General features: G+C 37.5%; 1 protein-coding gene across 3 annotated transcripts in view; it reads left to right on the top strand.

Moving 5' to 3' along the window:
* Positions 1-27,905, top strand: part of LOC145981536 (sodium-coupled monocarboxylate transporter 2-like) — a 160,369-nt gene that overhangs the window by 130,734 nt on the left and 1,730 nt on the right. For all 3 annotated transcript variants that reach the window (XM_083114845.1, XM_083114843.1, XM_083114844.1), the window contains exons 9-14: positions 92-200; positions 5,202-5,311; positions 12,404-12,587; positions 19,046-19,132; positions 22,088-22,263; positions 25,199-25,412. In XM_083114845.1, coding sequence (XP_082970971.1) covers positions 92-200; positions 5,202-5,311; positions 12,404-12,587; positions 19,046-19,132; positions 22,088-22,263; positions 25,199-25,412 — 880 coding nt within the window. The remainder of the gene's footprint in view (positions 1-91; positions 201-5,201; positions 5,312-12,403; positions 12,588-19,045; positions 19,133-22,087; positions 22,264-25,198; positions 25,413-27,905) is intronic.

Here is a 27,905-nt window from a genome sequence, read left to right on the forward strand (position 1 = left end):
AAAACAGCAATGTGGAAAAATGAAAATTTACTTAATTCTTGAACCATGTTTAACAGCACCCAACCTTGAATGTGCTCCATTGTTGTTTCAGAGCCCTATGGATTTTCGTTGGTGGAGGCATCTTTCTAATCATTGTGTGCTCCTACACTGGACTTGTAATATATGCTACATATGAACACTGCGATCCACTGACAACAGGGGTAAGTTTTACATAAAAATATATTTTCTGAATTAGAAATAGTTATGTATTTTGTAGGAATGGATTGATACAAAATTTTAACAAACACTAATAATTTCTGTAATGGATATAGTACTGATCTTATATGTTGAATGGCAAATACCAGGTGTGCCAGTTAATAATTCTTAATTGATCCAAAAGAAAACAAGTGTATCTGGGGAGAAAGGTAACAAATGCTTTATTCAAAGTATGTGCCATCGCTAGCTGTACGAGGGTGTACCCAAAAGAAACCGGAATTTTTTTTTAAAAGCCATGTATTTTTTAAAATTTTTTTTTACAAAACAAACTTATCACCTTCAAAGTACTCTCCATGGCACTTAATAAATTTGTCCAATCTGTGATTCCATTCTTGGAAACGTTTTTTTAAACTCATCTGTTGTGATGGCTGACAGCTCCTTCCTCGTTTTTTCTTCACCTCTTCTTCATCGTCAAATCGCTGTCCCTTCATGTCCCTCTTCATTCTGGGAAATAAAAAAAGTCGCATGGAGCAAGGTCAGGTGAGTAAGGGGCATGGGGCAAGAGAGTCATGCTGTTTTTTTGCCAAACCTTGGGCTTTGGAGCTCTTCTTTCAAAGCAAGGCATGTTTCCACTCGACACTCTTTTTGCTGGTCACTCAGATTCCGAGGAACAAATTTCGCAGTGACCTTTCTCATTCCCAAATCTTTCGTTGAAATTCGCTGAACCGAGCTCCAAGATAGTCCAGATAACTTCCCCAGCTCTTCAATGGTCCATCGTCGGTCCTCGAGCACAAGTTCATGAATTTTATCGACATTTTCGTCCGTTCTGGAAGTTGACGGAATTTTTCCCGAGCAGGAAACAAAATTTCACAGCCGCACGCTGTTCTCTTACATCGGACATCACAAAAAACGAGGTGCGAGAAAAACTGCTTTTACGAAAAAAAATCACCATGACCAGAGACAACCTTCCCCGGCGAAGCCACTGGGTGCACTGAACTCTCAACAAGTTGCTCGATGCTTGTCTAGCGGGAAAAATTCGTACTACGGAAGCTCCGCCCAGCGCAGCGTTATTCCATTTTTTAATTATTTTTTTTTGGGTACCCCCTCATACATTGTGCCCATCTGTCCATCAAATTGTGGATGCCCTTCCAAAAAATATCGTTCACATTTTGAGGTGATACAGTCAGCAAGCCATTGTTCGACATCTTCATAATTGTTGAAGTGTTGCTGGGAAAGTGAGTGAGACATCGCTGAAAACAAGTGGTAGTCCGAAGGGGTTAAGTCTGGTGAGTATGGCAGGTGGGGCAAGAATTCCCAGCCAAGTGCAGAAATGGTGTCTCTGACGCATTTCGCTGTCTGTGATGAGGCGTTGTCGTGCTGCAAAATCACTCTTCCGTGTCTTTCGCCCAGTGTGCTTTTCGATCAATGCATGGTTCAAATTGATGAGTTGTTGACAGTAGCGAACAGCATTCACTGTTTCACCTGGTTTCAGAAGCTCATGGTACACCACACCCTTCTGATCCCACCAAATGCACAGCATTGTCTTCCTTCCCAAGCGATTCGGTTTTGCGGTCAATGTTGAAGGTTGTCCTGGGCCAACCCATGACTTTTTGCATTTTGAGTTCTCGAAGTAGATCCATTTTTCGTCCCCAGTCACTATCCGATGCAAGAAAGACTTTCGTTCATGACGAGAAAACAACACTTCACACACCTTTTTTCGCTTTTCCATTTGTCTGTCGTTCAAATGATGTGGGACCCATTTTCCTGCCTTCTGGATGTTTGCCATGGCATGAAGATGATCAGATATGGTTTGGCGACCAACATTTAACTTCTCTGCCAGTTGTTGTTGCGTTTGCGTATCGTCTTCGTCCAACAGTGCCTGCAATTTGGTGTGTTGGAATTTTTTCGGCTGGCCCGGGCGATCTTTGTCTTTCAAGTCGAAATCACCACTTTTGAATCGTCGAAAGCAACGCACACACGCATCTTGCATTAGGTCATTGTCACCGTATGTTTCCACAAGGATATAATGGCTTTCACTCGCATTTTTTGTTTGATTGAACAAGAAAAGTAGGACGTGCCGCACATGCTCCTTATTTGGTTTGAAGGTCAACATGTTTCCCACACAAACACAATATCACGATCACTCGCACTCGGTAGCACATCAACGACGTTTTGACAGGTACTGGCCTGGCAACACACTGACGTAACAGTTGAGACTGTGCACCAACACTTTCTTCCAGCACCATCCAGCAACGAAATTTAGAATTATTAACCGGCACACCTGGTATTCAATGAGAATTTATGAATAATTAATATGAAATGAGTTTTACACTTACTTAATTAGTTTATCTGTCACATTTGTTTTTAACACATGAGAATAAAATTTGCCAAACAAAATTAAGGATGAAGGGAACATTAAAGCTATTAGAATAAAATTAAGGAACATCTCAACTTGTCAGCGTATAACATTAACAATTTTTCTAATTGCATCAAATCTTTTGAAATGCAATATTAATGTAATGGATATTTTTTGTTTCTTGCTTTTGTGAGAAAGAGAGAGGGGGAGGGAGCAGGAGTGAGTGAGAGTATGTGTGTGTATTAGTTATTGTTAGGGAGGGGAAGTTGATGAAATGTCATATTTTTTCTGATATCTCGGACACCATGCCCATTAGATACACACAATATTACACTTCGTCTAGAACCCAAAAAAAGGAATTTTAAAGTGCATTTTTTGCCAATTTTCAGGTTTTAGGTCATTTTCCCCGATTTTCGGCATTTTCCAGTCATTTTTCGCAATATTCTGTTTATTGTTTCGTCGTATTTTGTCACTTCTTTCATTTTGGTAATATTCTTGATTCAGTGTATACGACTTTTTTATTAAATTGTTTTTAAATTATTCGGTTGTTTCCATTGGAAATCTTTGTTGCATATTTTAATTGAATTTGCATGTGGTATCATTGGGTGCCATTTTTTTATAGCAAAATTGCATTTTGTTTAATTTCCTTTTTATTTCAATTTTTAACCTGAAACTCACAAATTTAATGGTCATTTTTTTGCATTTTTTATGTCATTTTCCACATTTTTTAGGACATTCTATATCTCATATACTTATATTTTTTAGGTCATCAACTTCCGCTCCCTAGTTATTGTAAAGCAGTGGCATAGCAACATGTGGCGAGGCCCTGGGCGAGATTAGAATATTAGGCCCCCCGTCCTGTCTTTAAATTCGAAATCTCATTGTGAATCGATTCAGAATCTTCAGGGATACATCAGCAAGTTATCACATTTAAATAAGAGTAAACAATTACTGACAAAAATGATATTAATAATTTCATTCACCCTGAAAATGTATTTCTCTGTCTTCCGGAAGCTGAAATCTGAAGCTGTAGGAAGAAAGGAAGAACTGTTAATGTTACGCATATCCTCCTTGGGATGAAAACAACGCAAGCATTTAAATGTCTCACATTTGTTTCGTGGCAGTTGGAGGTGCTTTATTGTTAAAATTTTAAAATCGGTAGTGCAAGGTGAAGAGAAAAAAGAAAAGACAAGACAAAGTGATTTTTATTCAAGAAAACAATAAATGAGTAAAAATGTCCATGTAAGTTATAGTGATTTTTTACGTAAATGTTACACATGAGAAATACGACAATAATTTTACTTTTTTCAAGCCCCTTAGGCTTAGGGTACACCTGCCTGTATGTTAGGTTCCTGATTTGACGTGCATAATGTTTAACTAGAATCTAAAGCCAGATAAAAACAGAATGTAATTTTATTGGCCACAAAAATTAGTCTTCATCTTTTTCTTCTCGCTTCTAATTATTACATTTTTCATATCAACCCCATGGGACGTGAGGCCCCTTCAGGCTCAAGGTCCCTTCAGGTGCGAGGCCCCGGGCAGTCCTCCACTTTGCCCACCCCTTGTTATGCCACTGTTGTAAAGTTTACTTTGTACAATTGCATATGACTCTAAAATGTAGTGTAAATGTAGGTAACAGAGTAACCTATATTTTATGTTTTAAGGGAAACAAGATGAAATAAATGTGGAAAAATTAAAAATCCAGTGAAATTTAATATTATGCTACTATGGGATCATAAAGATTTAACATACAGTGGAACCCCGATTTTACGTTTCTCGATTTTACATTTTCTCGCATTATACGTTCAATCTTGTTGGTCCCAACATAGCAACATCTTATAAAGTTTTCCTCGATTTCACATTTTCCTGTATTTTAAGTTTTTCTAGCTTGGTCCCCTGAAAAATGTAAAATCAAGGTTCTACTGTATAATGTGGGCATGTGTAAGAATCCAGGAACATAAAAATTTGGGTTCCACTATTAAAGGGGTGAGTGGATGTCAATAGCCATGTATGCCAGTGGTATGGGTGTTGGAGGGTATTGGTTGGAAATTAATCATTGATACCACGCAATATTTTCCTAAGTTCAGGTGTTTTGTGGGTTCTTCTAAAATGGCACACAACATTTTTACAGAGTCTAAATATCCTGGCTCAGTCGGTAACGTGTCTGACTACCATGCTAAAGGTCCCGGGTTCGATCCCTGGCCGCCTCAAATCCGGGAAGTTTTCTAATGTCGGAAGCTGCCCCGGCATTGAATGATATGGGTACCTGGGGGAAACCCTGGGGAGTAAAGGCGGCCAGGGGCATGATGCTGATCACATCACCCCCACTCATGACCGGATCAGGAAAGTGTGGGGCGTTACCCCCATACCCCCTATATACCTTCATGGCATGGTGGTAAGCACTAAATATCCTGGAAATAATGCAAGAAAGGAAAAAAAATATGACCAGTATGAATATGTGTAATGCCACTCTTCAACTTTGGGGCATATACACTGTCCATGTTGTGTACTTCCCTGAGGTGTGCTACATGATTGTATGTTCATCTGTGTTGTAGAAGTTTGAATCAGCATATTATTTATACATATATTACATCATTGTAAATGTTTTCATGAAACATCTGCAATCTCTAAATCATTTTCTGTTTTCCAGCTGGCCCAGACAAGAGATCAACTGCTTCCACTGCTTGTAATGCAGAGTTCAGCTACGTTCCGTGGATTGCCTGGAATTTTTGTTGCTGGAGTGTTCAGTGCAGCACTAAGGTATAGTTAAGGCCACATGTTTATGGCGAATAAAAGTTCAGTACCAAAACTGGCCACATTTTGGGAACAAATGTGGACAATAAAATGACATATTGGTGTCAAAATGGTGAATATATTCCTATTTTTTATTTAAAAACCATATTTTTTTGCGCAAAATAATCATCTCTCTTCTAATAGCACACTTATGTAGTTATCAGAGTATTATGGGGGAGAGGGACAATTTCCCCTAGGTCCTTCTCTCTGAGGCAGCTGGCAGCACTGTTGCCAACTTAGCTCTTTTGGGGCCAGATCTGGCTCTTTCGTGCACTCGTTTGGCTGTGAAATGTGGTACCCGCCCCCTGCCCCACTATGATGCCACCACTAGCCCCGGCCCACATAGACCAACTTTTGCCATGCGTATACATTTTGCATGTGATGTGATATTATTATATTGGCTGTGTCGCCCCCTCTTACCTTCCCAGCTACTTTTACATATCGCCATGGCTGAGGTGAAGATGACAATATTGTTATTTGGTAATCCCTTATTTTTGATTCATACAACCATCGGTGGATTATTGAGATGTGTGATGCCGTCAGATCTAGATGGTGAAATCTAAGAATAGATTGTTATCACTTTAAAGTTACCAGTAATAGCAGCGCCCCGCACCCCCTTGACAACTAAAACTACCATGGGAGACACTTCCTAAAACTAGTTCTTTGAAAGTCAACTTTAGCTCAATTTAAGGTGAAATTTAGCTCTTTTATGCACATCAGGTTTGGCAACACTGCCAGCATGGCCGTAGAAGGCAAGGAGAAATGCAATACGCATATGGGAGAATTATTTTATTTGTTTTCTTGGGGATATCAAACTTCCGATGGCGGAAAAAACATATGATCGGGTAGAGGATCCATTGAAGATGATATTTGCTCTAGAAAGAGTCAAAACTTCCATTTGTGTAGTCTAACTTGAATTTGAAGTTGTCTGTCTATAAGAAATACATGGTATTCTGTAAATATTATTCATCATATTTTTCAAAACACTGTATCTAGCTTAATAATCAACTTTAAAAACCGCTTCCACTTGCAACATGGGGAGAAATTCATACTCTCAAATTATACCTGGATTTTCTTTTAGTAGCAGTGCCCATTCCGACGATGTTTAAATATGGTGCGAAATTGTCACACCTCACCTTAAGTTTATTCCTGTGTAGTCATTTTTGCTGCTCAAATATTTTCAGCAGAATTAATATATTTTCTTTGATTTTGCATAACTCACAGGATAATACAGACTTCAGAAAGTGTTGTCAGCAAACAAAATCTAAATTCATGTTTAAGACTTTTTTGAATTTCGTAGTTCATTTCACACCTTTAAAAAACATGAAAAATGAATATTACAGCACGTTTCACATTCCATCAAAAACAAAATATCTAAATATGGTAGCATGATTTTTTTTTTCTTGTACAGCTGAGAAATGTAACTATGAAATTGAAGTAGGGAACTTTTTGTTTATAAAAAATACCAGTGGTTGAAAGTAGCAAGCTACTTATAGCGTCACTACTGTAGCTAGCTACAAAATTTGTACCTGTCGCTGTAGCGAAGCTACAAAATTCCTGTAGTTAAGCAAAAATTTCACTACAGCTAGATTTCTTCTCAGTGTTTTGAGGTAAATTTTGTATTTTATCTTAATTGCGGATATCTAAACAGTTCGGATATCTGGATTTAGTTATAATTATCTGGATATTCATAGAATGTGGATATCCATCATGTTCATGACAATTATCATCCTTGAAAGAGTAAAAAAAATCACCTATCACATGTTTCTCGTCTAAAATACTGCCTTCATATTAGTCTTTTAAACATAAAATAATTATTATCAATAAAAATATGTAAATATATACACATAAATAACTGGAACAAATTACATTTGTTTATTTTCGTAAACATGAACTTGGTACCATCCTAATTGTAATACTCAGATATGAAAATTGAATTGATATGTCACTTATATAGGCAGGCACATTACGAACACTACAGTAAAAATAAGTCTCACAGGTAACACTGCTATGAAAATATATTGAATGACGGATATCATGATAATAAATAACGGAATCTATTATCTACAGAGCATTCCCTGACATTTGCTGCGAGACTCGGTGGTAAGCTGCCCGGCATCAGCGCTTGTCTTTCCCGGTGCACGGGTCTGCGACAGTCGCTAGAGTCGGCTATTAAAATTACAGTTTTCATATTGTGTACTAACCTTGACTACAGAAGATGTTGAAAATTATGTCCCTCTGCTGCAATACATTCCTGGCATCTCCGAAGGAAATTGGCATTTACACGTTCGTCTACTGTAATTCTCCCGATTTCTCGTACAATACTCTGTTTTAACTCACGGATGGTGTGCAGATTGTCTTTGTATACTTTATTTCCCCATTTTTCTTTCCACTTTTATTCATAACTGACCCTATTACTCTAAACTTTTTTACGAGGTTTAATATAAGCGACTGTCGCAGACCCGTTCACTGGGAAAGACAAGCGCTGATGCCGGGTCGCTTGCCCGAGTCTCGTAGCAAATGTCCAGGAATGCTCTGTATAAGTACAATACTGAGGACTTCTCTGTATTAAATTCCATATGCTGTTATACTCATAAGCAAACGTAGCAAATATTCATAAGCACAACGTAGCAAAGTTCGAGAGCGAGGAGTAGCGTAGCAAGCTACTTTTTGGTAAATGTAGCTGTAGAGAAGCTACATTTTTGGAAGAGTACTGTAGCAAAGCTACTTTTAAAATACAAGCTGAAAAATACAAGCAACTAATATCTGAACTATTGAATAGTATTCCTCTGAATTGTATAATACTAAAATGGCTGAAATCATGAAATCAGGCTTCCCTATGGTGTAATGTTTACCCTGTCACCTTGTAATCGAGCATTCAGATTTGATTCCCAGTTGGGGAAACATTTGCACTGTAGTTCGGGTTCCACTTTAAACTGTAGGACCAGTCTCGATTAGCCTATCTGAGCATTAGTGGACTTAAAACAAACTACAATAAACTCTAATCTGAAATTCAGTTTTACAGTCAGATGGCTAACCATGGGATTTAAATCTACAGCCTCCATAATCATGGTGTCTGATGACTGGAAATTCCTTGAATTCTAGGAATTATGCAGGAATTATTGGCACTGGGAATTATATGTAAATTCCGCATGAATTTTTTTCCAAAGATGAAAAATTGTTGCACTAGATGACTTACATCATAGCAAATTTAGACGTTCATACAAAATTATGATTGATTTTGTTTGTCTTTTATTTTAACCTCGGAAGCAGAGAGTGTAGTTTGTTAATGTTGTTAAACAAAGCAGAATACCCATGAATCCTTATTTCATTATCAGAGCCTTTACTTTACAGCAGAGAACTGGCAACATGACTTCCGAGATGAAATTTTTCATTTGCAGCTTAAATGGATCCTTGTGGATAATTTGACAGTGTCGCCATCTACATGATCCAAAGTGTAACAGTACAAAACACTCCTCCTAGTTTTTACGATATGATACCCTGCAAAATATTGATGACAAGTTCGAAAAACCTGGAATTATGCTTACAATTTATCTGAATTATAGATAGTCGTCATTACCAGTCGCCTACATGCATTCTAGTCTTGCCAGATAGTAAAAATTAACGAAAAAGTTCAGCTTGTGTGTGGTCATCGTTAACACACTCGACTTTTGTGTATGCAGCCTCATTTGGTGTCTGGTGAGAACTTTCAAAAGTTTCATTGGTGACTCAGCATTGTGAGGACAATTGGGAAGCTGCTTGAAAGCAATGGTACTTGACTCTGGACTCGGAGCCAGAAAACAACAGAAATGAGACCCAATGCACTGGCCAATGGCCACTCATCGTTAGAGCTGAGCCGATACTGATGCCAATGTATCAGTTTTGGAAAGTACCGGTTGTAATTTATTTACAGACACAGCCGATACTTTTTTGGCATTTTAGTCTTTCATGGGGTATGCAAAAATGCCCCACTACACTTTCGCGGAGTATAATAATCCTTGAAACTATGCAAAATTCGAACTTTTAAAAATTTTACACCAATTTTTGCATGAGAAGATGGATTTCGTGATCACATAACATGTATTTTAATATTCTGATATAATTCTTGAGTATTTAAAGCAAAATTCTTGGAAAATTGGTACATATAACTGGAGTTGCATAATTACACACTAATATTGATTGATTGAATTGTTTTATTTTACTTCGCTTTTGTGCCACTTTTGGCTAATTTCAAAGATGGGGATGAGTGATGATATGATGAAATTGATGAATGGACGCTCACAAACCTCCATGCCCAGGCTGGGGTTCAAACCCACAACCCCTGGTTTTGTAGCACGATGTGCTAACCACTCTGCCACGGTGGCTGGCACACACTAATATTGATCAATATCTTGAACAACTTTGAATTATTACAATTTTCAAGGATTGGTATTCGTGGGAATTGATAAGAGTATCGGTATAGCTATTGCAGGGTTGCTACACATCTGGAAAACAGGGAAATGTCAGGGAATTTGGGTTGTCAGAGAAATATCAGGGAATTTTGCAGATCATCTGGAATTTACAAGCATTTTGGAGTCTACACGAGAAAAAAGTTGCAAAATCAACAAGCAGTTCATTTCCACTTCTGGTTCGGTTCTTGTGATTCCACTTCCAAAGAAGATGCAGTTCAGAAACTTGATCCTTTCATTCTTATGACTCTCAATCTTGTGAAAAATTATGGTTCCTTCAAATTTTGGTAATAAGTGTTCACTTTTATACTATATTTTAGAAAGAATACGAAAGTAAAACTTGTAGTTCAGATATCTGATTGATAACTAAAGTACATTGACAATGTGATCAAAAATATCGGAAAGGTTGGTGAAGAAGAGGTTATTGTCTATTATTTTATAGATCTTAGTCTTGTTGGCATTTCCTATAGAATTCTTATATGCAACAAAAATTTCTCCACATTCTGTGTACTTATAAATGTAAGCAAAATAGCAGTATTTTCTACGACACTAAATCTGCTAAAAAGTGAAAAATTTTGCATGGTTTATGACCATTATGTTGTTTCTAGATCCTGGAGATGTGTTATCGTGCAATAATGCACCTCTATTACCTTAGCCTGAAGGCTAGATGCAAGTGATTATGGCACCTGACACATTTGATGCAGATTGTAATTTTACATTATTCTTCGAATTTTCAGATGTTTTTGTGCACGTAGAATAAAATTTTCTTTAAAAAAGGTTATGAAAATTAATATTAACTATAGTGTAAAATGTAACTAATTTTAAATGTGATCGTGAATGTCACCAATTAGCTTAGGGACTCCGAAAACTATGGATTCGACACTAATGTAAGTCATTTGCGGCATTTTATTTTTCACCCCCTCTCGCCCCCCATGCCGATAGGTGATGAACTTGGAGTTGAACCGCATTGGGAGTGTCACGAAAACTATGGATTCCATTCGCAACACAGCCTGAATGTTAGACAAGCTGAGAAACACTATTGTTGTGCTGATTGCATAGAGTCACAGATGTCTGTTTGTGCAGAATTTAATATCGGTGGTTCTCAATTATTTTTACATGTCACCCCTTCCTTTCCACCCCACTCCTAGTGGTGTCAGGGGTGTCTTATCCCAAAATATTATTTCCAGATTGCAAGTGATACGTGTACCAAGTTTGGTTGAAATTGCTCCAGGCATTCGAGAGTTATGCTGGAACAAACAAATATACTCACCCACACACACACATATAAGTTGTTTTTTTTAGAGTGATAGAACTTTGAATTGAAATAAAACACATAAAAAAATAAGTTTGAAGCCAATTGTGTTTTTATTTCTGACATTTACTTTTTGAAAATAATTTCCGACGTATGTCCACCACGACTAGCTGTGATGAACCAGATTCGATCAGTCCAATTTTGAACCACTTTTTCAAGTAATTGGGGACGTATGTCGTTAATAACATGAGTTATGTTGGTTTCCAAAGCGTCAATTGTTGCTGGTTTATCAGCATAAACCAGAGACTTTAGATATCCCAAAGAAAATAATCCAGTGGCGTTAGGTCACATGATCTTGGAGGCCAATTCACTAACAGCACCGATATTTCCGAAGTGCCCTATATGTTTGGTGAACAGAACTTGATTTTGGAAATATATTTCCATAATTTGTAAACGTTGTTGCGGCATCAGTCTTTCCATGATCATTTGCCAAAGCTCACTGATATGAAATGACAAAACAACATGTCATCAAAACAAAACAAATGACAGCTATCCCTATCGAAAGTTCTATCACCCTTAAAAAATAACCCTTTACATCCACTTGTATATATATAGATTGAAAAACGCAAGGTTCAAAAGCAAAAATCATGAAGATTAACATGTCTGGAAAAATTTCATTTTTGGACTGGAAAATCTGGAAATGTCATTGAATTTCATAATCAAAAAATCGTAGCAACCCTGGGTATCGGTTCAGCCCTACTCATCGCCCAATAAGAATCTGCGTGACATGCTCTTGGCTCTCAAAGGGCTGTTCCACCATGGAGTGTAGTTTAATTTAGTGAGGTTTAATCTAGGTTGGCAACTGTGCAAACTAGGAAGACTACAGTCTGTAATCACCTTTGCCTGAATATGTAAAGTAAAAAGAACTTAAAGTGCTCCCCTGTGCTTTGCACCATGCCATAAAGGTGGAATTAGGACCCCGCACTTTCTTGATCACAGCCGAAGGTGGGGGTGATGTGATCAGCACCATGCCCCTGGCTGCTTTTACCCCCCAGAGTTTCCTCCAGGTACCCACTTTATACGGTGCTGGGTGGGTGCTGGAGCCGCTTGAACAGGTGGAAAAATCCCAGTTCTCCCTGCCGGGGATCGAACCCAGGTCTCTTGCATGGTAGTCAGACACCCTAACAACTGAGCTACCATGGCTCGCTGAACATGTGCTCCTACTAAATGTCCACACCATTTTAATAAAAAAAATTGAGTAAAGTTTTGTTCCTCTTGTCACTTACTCAGATATCATCGGAATACACGCTTGTGAGTATCTACTCTCTTCTATTAATACAATGTCACTTTTCTTTCCAGCTCGATGTCGACCAGCTTGAATTCAATGGCGGCCATTGTTCTGGAAGACTTCTACCCAACCTGCTTCAAGAAACCTCTGACACAAAGGCAGACAAATTATTTAATGAAGCTGGTTGTCGTTGTGATAGGGGTGGTGTGCCTCTCCTTTGTGTTCGTTGTGCAATACCTGGGAGGAATTTTACAGGTGAGCATATCGTGTGTATTTTGTTGCTCTCTTACAGAAACGTAAAATATGTGGCTGCAGAACATAGGCACTTGAACATTATCTATAATAATCAAGTTTGAAAGCCATTTGATGTCATTTCTGAATTTTACAGTGGCTGTTTTTGCCAATTTTAATCATAAGCACTGTCCGAATTAAGCTTTTTGCTTTTGGGGGATGCCCACACAGTGAGTTATTTATTTATTTATTTAATTGAAACACAACAGTCACATGTCCAATTACACATGGGCATCGCCAGAAATTTTTGCAGGTTGGGTCAGGCAAATGATAAAAATTGAATAGTAGCAAAAAATAAGTATTATTACTATGGTTATAAAGGTTATTATTATACAATAATAAATACAATATAATAACAAAAATCAATTTTATTCGAAATAATAATAATAATTTTTATTATTATATGAATGGGGAAACTGGATCCACCAAATGAGTGAATACCGGCACAACCATTTTCCATTATTTTTTTTTTTTTACATTTTATGCAGTTAGTAGCTGAAATACATTTTGATATTAACTTTTGCATGTCTCGTTCAAGAAAATGCTTTATATGTTAGGGGGATTTTTTTTTTCATAAAGTTTGTGGTGACTGCTCACCTACAACTGTAATTATTAGAATTTTGAAAACTGTGAAACCATTTGTTCTCTGGATGAAATGGTAGAATGTGACCTTGTTCGTTCGTTTTTCACTCAATGTTTTTGATCCAAAGCATTTTTACTTTGATTATTCTGTTTGAATACTAACTAAAATAACTTTATTTCTGTTCTTAACAATAAGAGTAACAAACTTTCGGCTTTTAAATGAACGATGTCAATTTCCATGGCGGGTCCACCGACCCATTCGACTCCCCCTTTGGACACCCATCCAATTACAGTGTTCAATATGGGATGACACCATTACATAAACAAGATCATAACTAACAAAATTAACAAAAAATATGAATGACGTAATGTACATTTTACATTTAATAACAATCGTGAAAAGAATTTAATTATTAGATTATAGAGACAATGGAAACACAGAGGCAATACAATAAAAATGATTCTGAACTGTTGGATATAACCTTACAAGCTGAATGAAAACAAAAATTCTTTGAACAAAACAAAACATACAAAAACTCAGTGAGTAGGTCTATGCTTGTGTTAGTCTTAGAACTGAATTAAATAACTTGCACATTCTCCTCATGGGTTCAGCTTCGGCCATTTTCGTTCTTCGAAGGTGGATTTTAAAGAGGTCAGCAGATTAGAATAATCTATTTTACCATTGGAGAGAAATATTAATTGACTTATTCTATGAAATATTAAAGATTTCGCATAATATGTTGCTAGGACTGAGTTTTGGATATGTACCATCAAGTTTAAATAGTAGATATGTGAGAAATTTATTTTCAAGTTTCTATTTTTCGATATCTTTCTTGAATTGCGGGTTCCAAAGAAGAGAAGCATATTCGAGTTTAGATCTGACGAGCATATAATACAGCTATAGAAATATGTAGAAATTTTCAATGAAAAATGCAGGCTCGACCAGGACTCGAACCTGGGTCTCTGGTATACCGTGCCATTTCTCTACCACTGAGCTCCTGAGTCGGCCTGGCCTCGCCTGATTTTTCTCTGTCGCTGTTTTATCTTTGAGGAATCGTCTCTGCCAGTGTTACTGCAATCGGATCTGTTGCCTTTGAAACACAGTGTTACAGTTACTATGTTTCAAAGGCAACAGATCCCGTTGCAGTAGCACTGGCAGAGATGATTCCTCGAAGGTAATACAGCGACAGGGAAAAATCAGGCGAGGCCAGGCCAGGCCGGCTTGGTAGCTCAGTGGTTAGAGCAAGGGCACAGTATGCCAGAGACCCGGGTTAGAGTCCTGGTCGAGCGTGCACTTTTCGCTGAAAATTTCTACATAGTACATCTCCTGTGTGTGCCTAATCTTCAGCAATAGAAATGTTTCCTTTTTTCTAAATTGATTACCCATTCTCATTTAAATCCCAAATTTCTGTGAGCTTCACTTAGAATGAGGAAAATGTGTGGTTGAATGTTAACTTTTGGTCAAAATGACCCATATATCAGTAACGATATTCTCACTTTGTACTAACACATTAGAAATAGTGTATGAATGTTGAATAGGGTGTCTGTTGTGGGTGAATGATACAAGTTCAGGCTGACTTCATTAATTTCACACCACTGAAGCAAGGTATCCAGCTCTTCATGTAATATCGTGTCATTCTAAAGAATGAAGGGATCTAAACCAGTGTGTGTGCAATTAATTGCTGGGTGATGTAAATTACTCATCATTCATCCTCTGATGCTAGCACTCGTCATAGGCATGACGAGTTAACGCTTGGCAATGCGAAAGGTACAAAATCACACTAAGGAACTAAACTACAGAAAAGACAATGGTCACTCGTTGGGTTTTGTGAACCGTTGAACCTGAATCATGGCTGGGTGTTAGGATAATTACCTGTCTATCTGAAGTATTAGGCTGAATAGAATATGCGAAGTCCTCTGTTAGCTTCTCCAATTTGTCGACCAGAGCGTCGTTCCACTTTTGACCTACTGCTCTGCTAACCACCTCTTCTCTCTCAACTCAATCCCAAAAGTCAGTCCCCTCTCAGCTTGTCTCACCTCTATATCACTAGGCCATCGAGCTCTTCCTCTATGCCGAATCGTGTTTTTAATTGCTACCATGCAAACCGCTGACTCTATAACCAGAAGTATTACCTGTTTCCTGAATGCTCAGGAGGTTTGCATGGCACAACACTGTGCATTGTAAACATGCCTCAGAGGTTGAGACAACTGAGAAAAACAAGTGAATGCCCTGGTCAACGTGAAGCATTCAGAGAGACTTAATAAAATAAACATATAATCTTAGGGATTGATACGATATTGTACAGTCATCAGTGTTTATGAAATTTTTATATATTTTAACATCGTCAGCAAAGATTAATGTTTCAAATTTCGTGAGTAGCTCTGGAAAATCATTTATAAAAATTAAGTATAGCAAGGGACAAAGGTTCGATCCCTGTGGGACTCCTGAACTGGCCACATATTCAGTTAATCTGCAGCCTTGGTACATGACACATTGTCGGTGGGTCTGCAGGTAGGAAGAGAGAAGGGTTATAAGTGGAGGAGAAAGGCTATTATTGGTAAATTTATGTATTAATATATCATGGTGAACCGTGTCGAATGCCTTTGAAAGGTCTGTATATAAAACGTCAACTTGCCCTTTATTATCCATACTCTATCAGCTGGGGGGGGGGGGTTGATGGGTTACACAGATTTGTATATGTTACCAATCAGTAAACAGAACTATTTTCTAAGTACATTAGAACAATTGTTCTAAGCTAGGTCATAAAATCTTATTATATCATTTAAATGTAATTTAGAAACACTTAGTACATATATTTACATTATAAGAGAACCCAACCTCATACACAAAAAGAGCTACCGAACTCGTAACACCGAAAACTTGACCAAATTTCTATTTAATTCATACTTCAGGTTTGTGCGACTTACTCACTTTTATATATATTCTTTCGTATTTCTAAAAATTAAAAATACAAAATTATTTATTACTTACATAAAATGAGTATCCATTTTGTACACCGACAATGTTTCGGAAACCACTGCTCCCTTCTTCAGGTCCTAAATCTCGGCTATCCGAAAATTCTCATAGCCTCGTCAATTCATACACTCGTCAGGAAAAGAAATTGGTACAATATGGTAAAGGTGGAAAACGCTAAAACTTTTGCTAAACCCATGCTACGGTGGCTACTCACCGGGAATTCCAGGAATTCTGCGTGAATTATAGTCTCCAGGAATTCTGCGTGAATTTTTCTCCGTAGACGTGAAAAATTGCAACTTTTATTAATCCAAATTCAATTGAATTTATACATATTTATAAATATCCTGAAACAAGTTTCTCACAGTTTAGCTTTTATGTTTATGGAGGAAAGACAAGAAATGTGTGTCGAGAATAAACAGAATTATCTCAGTCCGTTTGGTTTCTTAGTCTCCTTTGTAGAACAATCTATCTGACAGACGGAATATTATTGCATGATAAGATATTTTGAAGTTGATTAGGTAAATTTGAGTTTGAAATTCTCATACAATTAACATTTTTTTTATCCCTTGACATTTGTGACTTGTGTTTGAAGAAGTATGTCGAGTCTGTGTACGAAATGGCAAATGCAAACTCTGCCCCGTAAATTAAATACAGGGTGGACACAAAGTCACTTTCCCCCCCCCCAAAAAAAGATTTCTTCATTTATTGGGGAAAGCGACTTTGTGCCTACCCTGTATTTTAAATATACCCGTATAGGTAAACAGTTTAGTTGAATTGAATTAGAGTTTTTGGATACATTTTAATCACACGGATCCTTTATATTAATATATTTGCGTTTGTATGTGTGTGTTTGGTGTGAGGTGGTAGTACATAAGGTTGAAATAGAGAAAATATCTGGTTGTACCGTTGAATTTTTGGAAATTTCGCCTTGAAAACCTGAAATTATACTTGAATTTTATCATGGTCATAGAGTAGCCACCCTTCATGCTCACTGCTATTTGGATAGCTGAGATATAGGACCTGAAGAAGGAACCAGTGGTTCCAGAATCGTTGTCAGTGTACAAAATAGATATTCATTTTACGTAAGTAATAAATAATTTTGTATTTTTAATTTTTAGAAATACGAAAGAATATAAATTTCTATATGGCAAGTTCAAACTTATCGTCCATTTAACCTGCCTACAAGTTTCTTGTGAACACTTTAATACATGCAAAATATCAGCACTATGCCATGAAAACTTAACTGGCAAAAGGTGTCCTTGGCTTGTCCAAGGCAGCATACTTTTCGATAAGAAATCTTTGATGACTAAACCATTAATGGGAATGAATGATTTTCAATTGTTTGTTACGTAGTTAAGCATATACTGTACACTTTCCGTTCCATTTTATTTGAGGGGGATAAAAGCATCCCTGGCAGGGATCAAAATAATTTTTCTTTTGCCGGGGATAAAATTGTTCGTTGGGGGAAAATCCCTCACATTCCTGCCATTAATTTGCACATTGGTCATAAGTGCCTATCTCTAAGATCACTGCTTTGTGAGTGCCTATGGGAAAATGAAAAATCTGTCAATGTTTATCAATTTTAGTGCCTAATTTGTATTTTTAGTGCTTTTAAGAACTTGTACTCCTATTGTTCCTCATCCCTGTTATAAGCTTTTTCCTAATAATGATGTGACTATAGATAGTGCAAATAATATAGGCATGCATATTTCGTTTTTGACGAAAACACGAAATATGAAATAACATGTTGTAATGTTAATTTTTCAGGTTTCAGAAAGGTGTGAGCTGCATTTTCCTACCCTGTTTTGTCACGAAATGAACTGAAAAATGCGAAATACACTCTTAAAAACTAAATTTATTATTTATTTACCGATGCGACACTTTCTGAAGTTTGGATTATCCTGCAAGTTATGCAATTCACGGAAAATTGATTAATTTTGCTGTAAATATTTGAGAAGCAAAAATGGACCACTTTATACAGAAATAAACTTAATACTCTGTTAACTACATAAATGTACTATTAGAAGGAATATGTTTATTTTGTGTAATAAGTACAGTTTTTAAATCAAATTTAGGATTGTATTTACTATTTTCAATCACAAAATCTCATTTTTACATACCACTTTTGATACGATTTTTCACCGCTATAACCCTGAAATTTTATTTTATTTATTCTTGTATTTACTACTTTTGAACCCGAAATTGACTGTTTTTTTACCGAAATTTTGCTTTTTTTATTTACCGAAAATATGTACCTCTAAATATAGGACACTGAAAAGTATTATATTGGAGATATAACAATTTTTTCTGTAATTTGATAACACTCAGTAACTAAGTTGTAAGAAGTTTTTAAGTGTATAATGATGAAACATTTTGTTTTCTTAAGTGTGGGGCTTTATTTCTAAAATAAAATATGACAACAAGCAAATTATTGGGTAGGCTCAAGCCACATGGGCCCATATAAGTTTATTTACAACTTTGTTTACATTGCGACGTTAAGGCATTAATGCCTTCTCTTCCACTCAACCATTAATTACAGTGGCCAATTGTTTTTCTTTACAGTTAATTGTATACAATTAAAAAATCAGAAGAGAAAAATGAAAAATAAAGTAATAAAATAGAAATTAAAAATTAAAGGAATATAGTTTGTATACAAGGAGTCAAGCCGTGGATTAGCCATTAATTACAATGGCCATTATTTTTTACTAACACAATAAAAAATGTAACTGAAGAGTTTGACTTCGCCAAGTTCTTAAGTTCTTAACTATGATCTTATTAGTACAGAGTTTTTCAACAAAAATGTATGAACTAATTAGTTAACATTGTTGTTTTGATGAAAAACCCATTTCATTTCATATTTTAGGCCACTATCAGTTTAACAGGATTGAGTGGAGGAGCCATGTTGGGAATCTTCACTCTTGGCTTGGTCGTTCCTTGGGCTAATGTGAAGGTAAGCGATTTCGTGTCAAGTTTTTAGATTGCTCACTTGAATAATTTTGTATAACAATATTTACATACCCACTTTCAGTAAGTTAGAATGTTCACTACAGATCTGACAGGTTTCTGAAAAGAAAAACAGAGAATTTCATGAAATGGAAAGTATGTTGAGAGTTCAACTGAGATCTTACTTCCCAAGGCTGTCTCTTGAAGTCATCATTCATCCTCACCGTTACAATTAACCCAAATAAGTACAAAACCATCAAAGGGTCCCAGGTTCGATACCCGGTGGAGGCTCGTAGTGGTTCGGTTCAATCTTTAAACTGTAGGTCCAGTCCCGATTAGCCTTTCTGTGCATAAAGTGGGCTTAAAACAACAGTTCAAGTTGAAAAGCAATGTTAAGTGCTGAAATACAGAACAATGAAAGGGGAAGTTTTTGATTTGATTTGTTATTTGGCATCGCTTTTCTGCCACTTTTGGCGAATCATGATGATGAGGATGAGTGAATATATTAAAATTGATGGAGGAACACTCACAAAGAACACCCATGCGCAGGATTCAAACCTGGCATCATAGCATGCTAACCACTGTGATACAGGTGTGCTCCAAATACAAGGGTTGGATAAAAAGTAATGGCAACACTGTTGTCCTGTGAAAGGGGTGAGTCACAGCGCCACAAGCGTTTTGTGGCTGATAAAGGAATGTCAGACGAGGAAGTATAGTGAGTGGGAGCGATTGTATGTTATTCAGTCAAAAACAGCAGTGCTCTGAAGCAGAGGACGAGAGTGCAAGCGCCCTAACAATATGTTTAGGCAAGAAGAACAACGTCTCTCAGGCAGACGGTCAACGCTGCCTACTTCTGCACCTTCTTGCAACACCACCTTCGTCTCGCATTAAGAAGGAAGCGACGGCATGGTGTCCCATCATCCTGCTTGACAATGCAAGGTGTCACACTGCGAACAATGTGACGGCGCTCCTGCATAACTGGTAGTGGGAGGTACTGGAACATCCTCCGTATTCACCGGTATGAGACCGTGTGATTACGACCGTTTTGTCAAAATGAAGGAACCACTGGGCAGGAAGCAGTACGACACGCGCGAAGCCATCATACGTGCTATAGGGCGGTCACTGCGGGACATCGACAGAGATGGACGCGCTGACGGTGTACGACGCCTTCCATACGTGTGACAGAAGGTCGTAGAGATGAGGGGCGATTACTTTGAAGGAATGTAACACGTGCTCCTCTGCCAATACAGTCAAGTACCAATTATACCAGTGTTGCCATTACTTTTTATCCAACCCTTGTAGATAGAAAACAGTGTTATGTAGTCAAATACAAAACAAAAAGGGGGAAGTTTACGTATTTCAGTATGGTTGCCTATTGTCTCTAAGGAGCTACAGTGGTCCATCTGGGGTAGATGACCTCTGGTGGGGTATTTTTCAACAAACATCCCTGCTCTGTGACATAACCTACATGATCCTGATCATATCACTTTCAATTTGGCTGTGATCGAGAATGTATGGAACTGTACTCGCCCTGTATGTGGACTGTGAAGCGTAGGGTATAGCCTTACCTTTACGCTGGCCCCCGTGGAGGAGTGGTTAGCACATCGCGCTACAACGCCAGGGGTCCTAGCTTCAAATCCCAGCCTGGGCATGGATGTTTGTGAGTGTCCATTCATCAATTTTATCATATCATCACTCATCCCATCTTCGCAAATTTGCCAAAAGTGGCACAAGAAAGCCAAGTAAAAAATATCAAATCAAATCAACCTCTTTTTTTTTTGTATCCTTAGGCAGCTTTCAGACTGAAGCAACAAACAACAAGCAACAAGGTATATGTGACACTGAGGTTTCACATCAAAATGACAAGTGACATACAGGCCGAGGCAACATGATGCACTTTATTGAAAAATCAGCCCAGTCAGAGCTACACACAAGCAACAAGTGCCATATAAAAGGTTGTATTTATTTCTGAAGCTTGGTTTCTAAAGTTCAAACCACCAACCCTGAGACCTTCTGTAAACAAACCCACGTGCATGCATAAAGCATTGCGAACTCATAGAAGTAAAATAATCCACACGAAAATCCAGCGTTGTTACAGGATTCATTACGTAAGGTAAAACAATGGCCAATTTGTAGTATGGGATACGCTGCCGCAAATGACGTCTCACTTTAAACCAATGCTCTTTCTTTTGTACTTATTGCTTCACCTTTATGATTAACTCTTTGCACCAGTAATCATTTCCCATAAATTTGGCTTCATTCTTGCATGCGAATTGAATATATTTTACTTGCATTTTCTTAGACAAAATGATATAACATGATAATGTATATCTCTAAGGTTTGATATAGATAGGAGTGTATTTGAAATTTGTTTGTAGATTTTATGTAAATTGTATCTTATGTAAATAAATTATATAATGGCCATAAACAGCCATATGCAATGCTGTAAGTCCAAAAAATATATTGATGATGATCAAAACCAGACAAAGAAAGTTCGTAAATTTATTGCGGTTGGAAACTTTGACAAGCATCCTAATAATGTTTGTTCCGCCAAATATAGTGCACTTCGTAAAATAACTTGGTGACATGGCAAGGCAAGATAAGTGTGAACATTCTGTAGGAATATGCATTGTAACTTTGAATGAGCTTAGAAATTTGTGTACATGATGATATTTTATAACATTGGTTATTTTCTAGAAATAATCATGTGAACAGCAAGGAAGTAGTGCCACTTTCAACATGGCGAGTTGTATGCGTGCGGGAAGGTCTCCGTGTTCAGTGATATATCGAATCGGTGAGAAGTTTTGTTTACAGAAGGTCTCAGGGTTGGTGATTTACACTTTAAGTGACAAGTGTCGCTTGTTGCTTTGGTGTGATAGCTGCCATACACTTTTAGCTCAAGCTGTTTAAGATACGTCTACTTCCTAGAGGAATAGTAATGCTATATCTCTCTGGATTCCAGGGTGCCATCTCAGGTGGACTCGTGAGCCTCGTTCTCACATCCTGGGTATGCTTGGGGACCCAGAGCGCTCTCTCCAATAAGATTCTGGTGTTTCCCGAGAAGCCAAGGTTCATCGATAACTGCACCTACCTGTTTCCACCAACCAATGTCTCGGTGCCGACCATGGACCCTGCAGAGTGAGTATATAACACTTTTCTTTGTAACTATTTTTTATCTTCAGGTACATATTTTAGGGGGGGGGGGTCCAGGGGATCCAGACCCCCATCCCTCCGACAGATTTACCAACTACCAAAAATAAATAATGAAAATATACTTATTTAACATTTGTCGTTTAGTCGATGGTTATTTCTGCCGAACTTATTGGAAGGTAAGAATTATATTGGGATCATAGGACTTTGGATGGCAGTACAAAAGAAGATTTATGCACACTACTGCTTATAATAATACATATAAAACATTACTCCCTCTGTCCCATAATTATAGTCCGGTATGCCAAATTGGTAACTTTTTATTTATGTTCTTTTGGATACTTGATTGGCAAATTTGTACTGATCCTTGAGTAATAACGTTGTATGACTCATTCCCGTGTTTGATTTTCTTCTTCTGTATACACCAATGTCACAGTTTGAATATCGGACAAGTATTATGGGACAACAAACAAAAGTGTACCGGACAATAATTATGGGACAGAGGGAGTAATCATGAACATTACTTTTCATTCAACTGGATCTAACATTTCTTTTTTGTTATTGAACAAATATTCAATTATTTATGTATTTTACATTAATTTCCTTAAATTTGGCGATCTAAACTATATGTAAGCTATATAATAATGAATACATACTGTTATATCTATTTTTACACCATCTTTTTAGTTACTCATGTAATAAAAATACAATATCAAATAATATGCATTTAATTAATTTAATATAATTATTTTAATTTAAAGAACAACAACTATAAGAACAACAACCACTATTACTACTACTATTGTGAGACACTTGGTTACCCCCCTCCCTGCCCTGCTTGGATGCTAGTGCTTTATTTGTTATTGTTATTGTTCATTCTGTATTAAATTGGACTTCTGACCCCTCTTTTATTTTCACTCCCACATTTTGGAGACTTTTTCTGTCTCAGTTTTAGAGATTTATAGTATTCTTTATAATATACTGATGTAAGTTTCTACAAGAGCACTGCCAAAGAGGATTATTCAACAGTGACAAAGGCTACACAATCTCCAAGAAGAAAAACTACGACTGAGCCAATATCACTGATGCTAATATTCTTATCTATTCCCAGTGATTCTGACTCTTGGACATTGTAATAATCAAAAATTTTGTTTAAAAAGTGCATAAATATTATTTTAAGTTGTAATTAATCAAAAGTTTTGTTTAAAAAATATAAATATTAACATTTTTTCAGTTGTAATTAAAACACACAAATCTACCATAGCTTTGCTTTGAAATATTTGAAGAACTGCATGAGGAAAAATCATTATGTTAAATTAGCAACACTTCAATTAAGAAATTCATTTTTAAGACACAATGTTGTTGCCAAAATTATGCACAAGGAACGATCAGGGAAATAAATAATACAAAGGCTGTGAATTCCAGTAGGTATTTTTAGGTAAATACAAACTGACTCACGTGAAATGATACTTCATACACTGCTTCTCAACATAGTTTTCTCTCCGGTTCAGGCATGTACTGCAGTGCTTCACGAGGTTCGCAATGCCTGTCTCACACAAATTGGAGTCCTGTTGTTGAAGCCAAGCCCTTACTTTGAGCTGCACATCTTCATCTGAGTGAAACAAACTGGAGTACTTGATTGATTGATTGATTTGGGTTTTTAAGTCCACTTTATGCACAGAAAGGCTAGTCGAGACTGGATCTACAGTTTAAAGTGGGTCCGAACCACTATGTGCCACCACCGGGTATCAAAACTGGAACCCCTTGATTACAACGCGACAACACTATCACTCTGCCATCGGGGAGACCCTGGAGTCCTCGGAGATGCTTATTAACCTTTTTTTCATCATGCACGGTCTCTAGTTCCATGTGTTTGGTTTTAACGAGCATTGAAATTTATCAGCGTAAAATTTGTAAGAGTGCCGTGAAAAATAAAGATTTCAATCACCAGTTACTTTATTTGCAAGAGAAACTATTTTATTCAATTTCCTCACCAATGTCACAGTGGTAACATCATCGCATTTTTGTCAAAAGGTCCCAGGTTCGATACTCTGTGGAGGCACATAGTGGTACTATAGTGCAGGAGACCTTAGAAAGATCGCTTCGCGGGCTTACAGCAGACGACAATATGGGGGTGTGTCTGCGAGAACCAATCAGGTCCGCGAATGAGCAAGCCCGGTTGCCACAGCTAGATCGCTGCACCCTTCTGGAAGGGTGAATGACCTCTGCCTCTTGCTACCTCGGCCTGTTTGTTCGGCTGAGGAGCAGACGACACAAGAGTATCGGCAATAGTCTGCAACCGACGTCTGCTGTTAGCCCGCGAAACGCTCTTTCTAAGGCCTCCTGCACTATACCTACTTTAAACTGTAGGTCCAGTCTGTCATGAAGAGAACTTAAAACAAAAACTAAAAAAAGAAAACCTCATTTTTCCATTTTTATGATTACACATGTAACACAAAATGTTCATTATGTAGAATATTACTTATTTTGTCCTCTGATTTAATTTATTATCTAAAATGTACATGCCATTGTTTTATACAATTTCAATTATTTGCAAAACAAGATTTAATTGCAATAATTGAGGGTTTGAAGTTTTAGACCTTTAATTGAACATGTTTTAAGAACCCGTTCTCTGGCACTGTGCGTGATGACCATCAACATAATTTTTCTCGCATGATTCATGAACGGTTAAGAGAACCAAAGAGATTTCATTCGCTCGGATCGAGATATCATGTCTAGAATGGAACTTGTTGCAATGATGAAGATTTAGCCAGTAGCAGATATGAAAAATTAGGTATTGGCTCAGCCCTAAAGCAATAGTCCTTATTGGCCAAATGAGTACTAATTAACCAATTCCAGCTGTATTTAGTTATTAGTATTATAAAGTTCAATTGTCATATTTGATTATTATTTTCTGTTGCAGGTCAGATGTTTTTCCTTTGTACCGCATATCGTATCTGTGGTACACTTTCCTTGGGATGTTTGTCGTGTGCATCGTTGGTATTCCAGTCAGTTTCCTCACGGGACCCTGCGATCCCAGGGAGATGGACCCGATGGTGTACACACCAGTCATCCGGAGGTTCTTGCCAAAGAAGAAGGAGAAGATGGATGCAGAGCTGAGTCTTCTGGATGGAAAGGTAGGTGGTGTTGCACTCACAATCTAACTTGTAAATGTCGTGATTTCTGTTTCATGCATGAGTCTACTTTTTGTCTTTTCTTTCGCCTCTAAAGCCCATACGATCAAAGAATAAATCCAGACTTTTTGTTTCCAAATGTGGAAGTTTCCATGTGCAAAAAGAAGTGCTTCCACGCTGGTTTTTGTTCAATCGTAAATGACACCTTCTGCTGTCAACATGCACCCTTCGTTAATAGTTCAGGGTAAGACAGAGAATCTGAAACCTATTTGAATGCTACCCGGCAGCGACCGTTGGACTAAGCCATACCTTGATCTTATCGGGGATGCCTTTGCCATCTGTTTTACTGCCAGGCATAAGTTCGGCAACACAGAATTCCACAAGAATTATCAGTCACCATGGCAACTGGACCAAGCTACAGGAAAAGACAAAAGTAAAATTTCAAGTTTGTTCTTTCATCATTTGGGCTTTAGTCTCTTGAAATACTTGCAACAATAGAAAGTCTGTCGTTAATCATGATAGAACTTGCTGAATGTGCCTATTCCTACATAATCTATAAACACTAAAAACTAAAAAGAAAATGCTAAACTCCTTGGTGCAACAGTCCTGTGAGGGCAAGGACCTGTTAACTGGTTTTCCATTGGGTGACACGAGGTCAGCATGTCAGGTGATGCATGGCAAGCATGTTGAGTTCCATTGCCGCTGTTTTTCTGGGTTGGGTTCTGAGACTGGAACCTACTTCTTCTTTTCAAGTAACTTCCCAATTGTCCTCATGATGCTAGGTTAACACAGAAATGTTTGGGCTCCCACCAGGAATTGAACCCAGAACCACTCTCACCAAAGACAAGAGCACTCCTTTTTGACTACGTGGAAGCCCACGTAGATGGGAGATGTTAATGAGTATCTTGGATCTTGTAAATACTTTGTCACCAAACACTACTTTCACTTGACATAGCAACTATCGGAAACCTTTAATGATATGACTTGTATAGTTGCTTTTCTCTTAGGTTTAAAATAATAACCAGAATTTTAAAGCAAGACTTTTAGTGTTGTGATGGCCCTGTACCAGCCTTAATTGTAAATATCAGCACCTTCTAATAATGAACGCAAGGTACTGTGGCTGAAGCAAGAGTTGCAGTGGGTCATTCAGTAGGGTGTTTGACTGCCATGTGGAAAACCCAGGTTTGATTCCTGGGATGGGTGATTTCAGATGGGAACTTTTGGGTTAACTCAACCTGTGGACAACCCTGGAGGAGTGAAGGTTGCTGGAGTGCAGTACTGATCACACCACCTTCACAATGGCCTAGATTGTGAATGTGTATGGCCTAGCATGACGTCATCCTCTTATACCTTCACAACATGTTGGAGTGTGGAGCAGCTTTATTTTTACCTTCTTTGCTGCTATGCAAAGTACAGCATGTTCCACTTAGAAGGATAAAGAAATAATTGATAATTTGAAGTGTAAATAATGATTATTAACACACCTTTTTACATACCTTGATGTTGAAACTCCAAGTTTAGGAAAATCCTAGATAGCACAGACAGCTTGCTGCAAGCATTAAGCAAGCTTACCATGGTAAGCTAAGTAGCTAGCAGCAAGCTTACCATGGCAAGCTATTAGCTGGATGCAAGCTTGCATTAAGCAATCTAGTTACCAGAAGTGGAAGTTGCAGCAAGCTTGTTAGAGTTAGTTTTTTGTTTGCAGTACTTAGCTCCTGATTATATAGTCTGGGATAAAAATATTTATCATGGGAGTTTCACTTTTATTCACCACATTTTATTTTTTAATCTTCGTTACAACTTCAATATTCACACATCTTACTAACTAACTAACTCCCTAGCCTTCTTAAACCCGGAGGTTCATGGCTGCTGCAACACAGGCCTTCCATCTTTCCCTATCTTGAGTAAGTTCTATATACTCTTTTCCATCCCTACCGATTTCCCTTAGGTCCATCTCAACGTTGTCCCTCCATCTTCGTCTTGGTCTTCCTACAGGTCTCTTACCATCAGGTTTCCCAACAAGAATCCTGTAAACTCCTCTTTCCTCTCCCATTCGTGCCACATGGCCTGCCCACCTAAGTCTTATTCACATCTTTCGAAGGATAATAAAACACATTTTTTTCACTAATTACAATCAAAGTTATCCTTATTTATGTTACTTAAACTTATGTTTATTTTACATTTGAGTTGTACTGCCATCTAGTGTACGCTGCATGAATTAAAAGCTTTGGTGCTTTATTCACACTGGAATTCCTTCCACTGTACTTCAGATTTATTTAATTTTGTCACTATTGTTTATGTTTAATAAGTATCTCTATTGTTATATTAAATGGGTGTGTCTATTGTTTTATTTTTTTAAAAAATGCATCCTTATCACATGCATCAGGCTTACATCGAGCTTGCCATGTCAAGCTTGCTTTGACAAGCTAAAAGGAAGCTATCGCAAGCTTGCCCCAAGCTTATGTGCTATCTGTGCGTCAATGCAACTCGATGTGT

Source organism: Lepisma saccharinum, chromosome 29 (assembly GCF_977018435.1).
Source record: "Lepisma saccharinum chromosome 29, izLepSacc3.1, whole genome shotgun sequence".
Lineage (NCBI taxonomy): Eukaryota > Metazoa > Arthropoda > Insecta > Zygentoma > Lepismatidae > Lepisma > Lepisma saccharinum.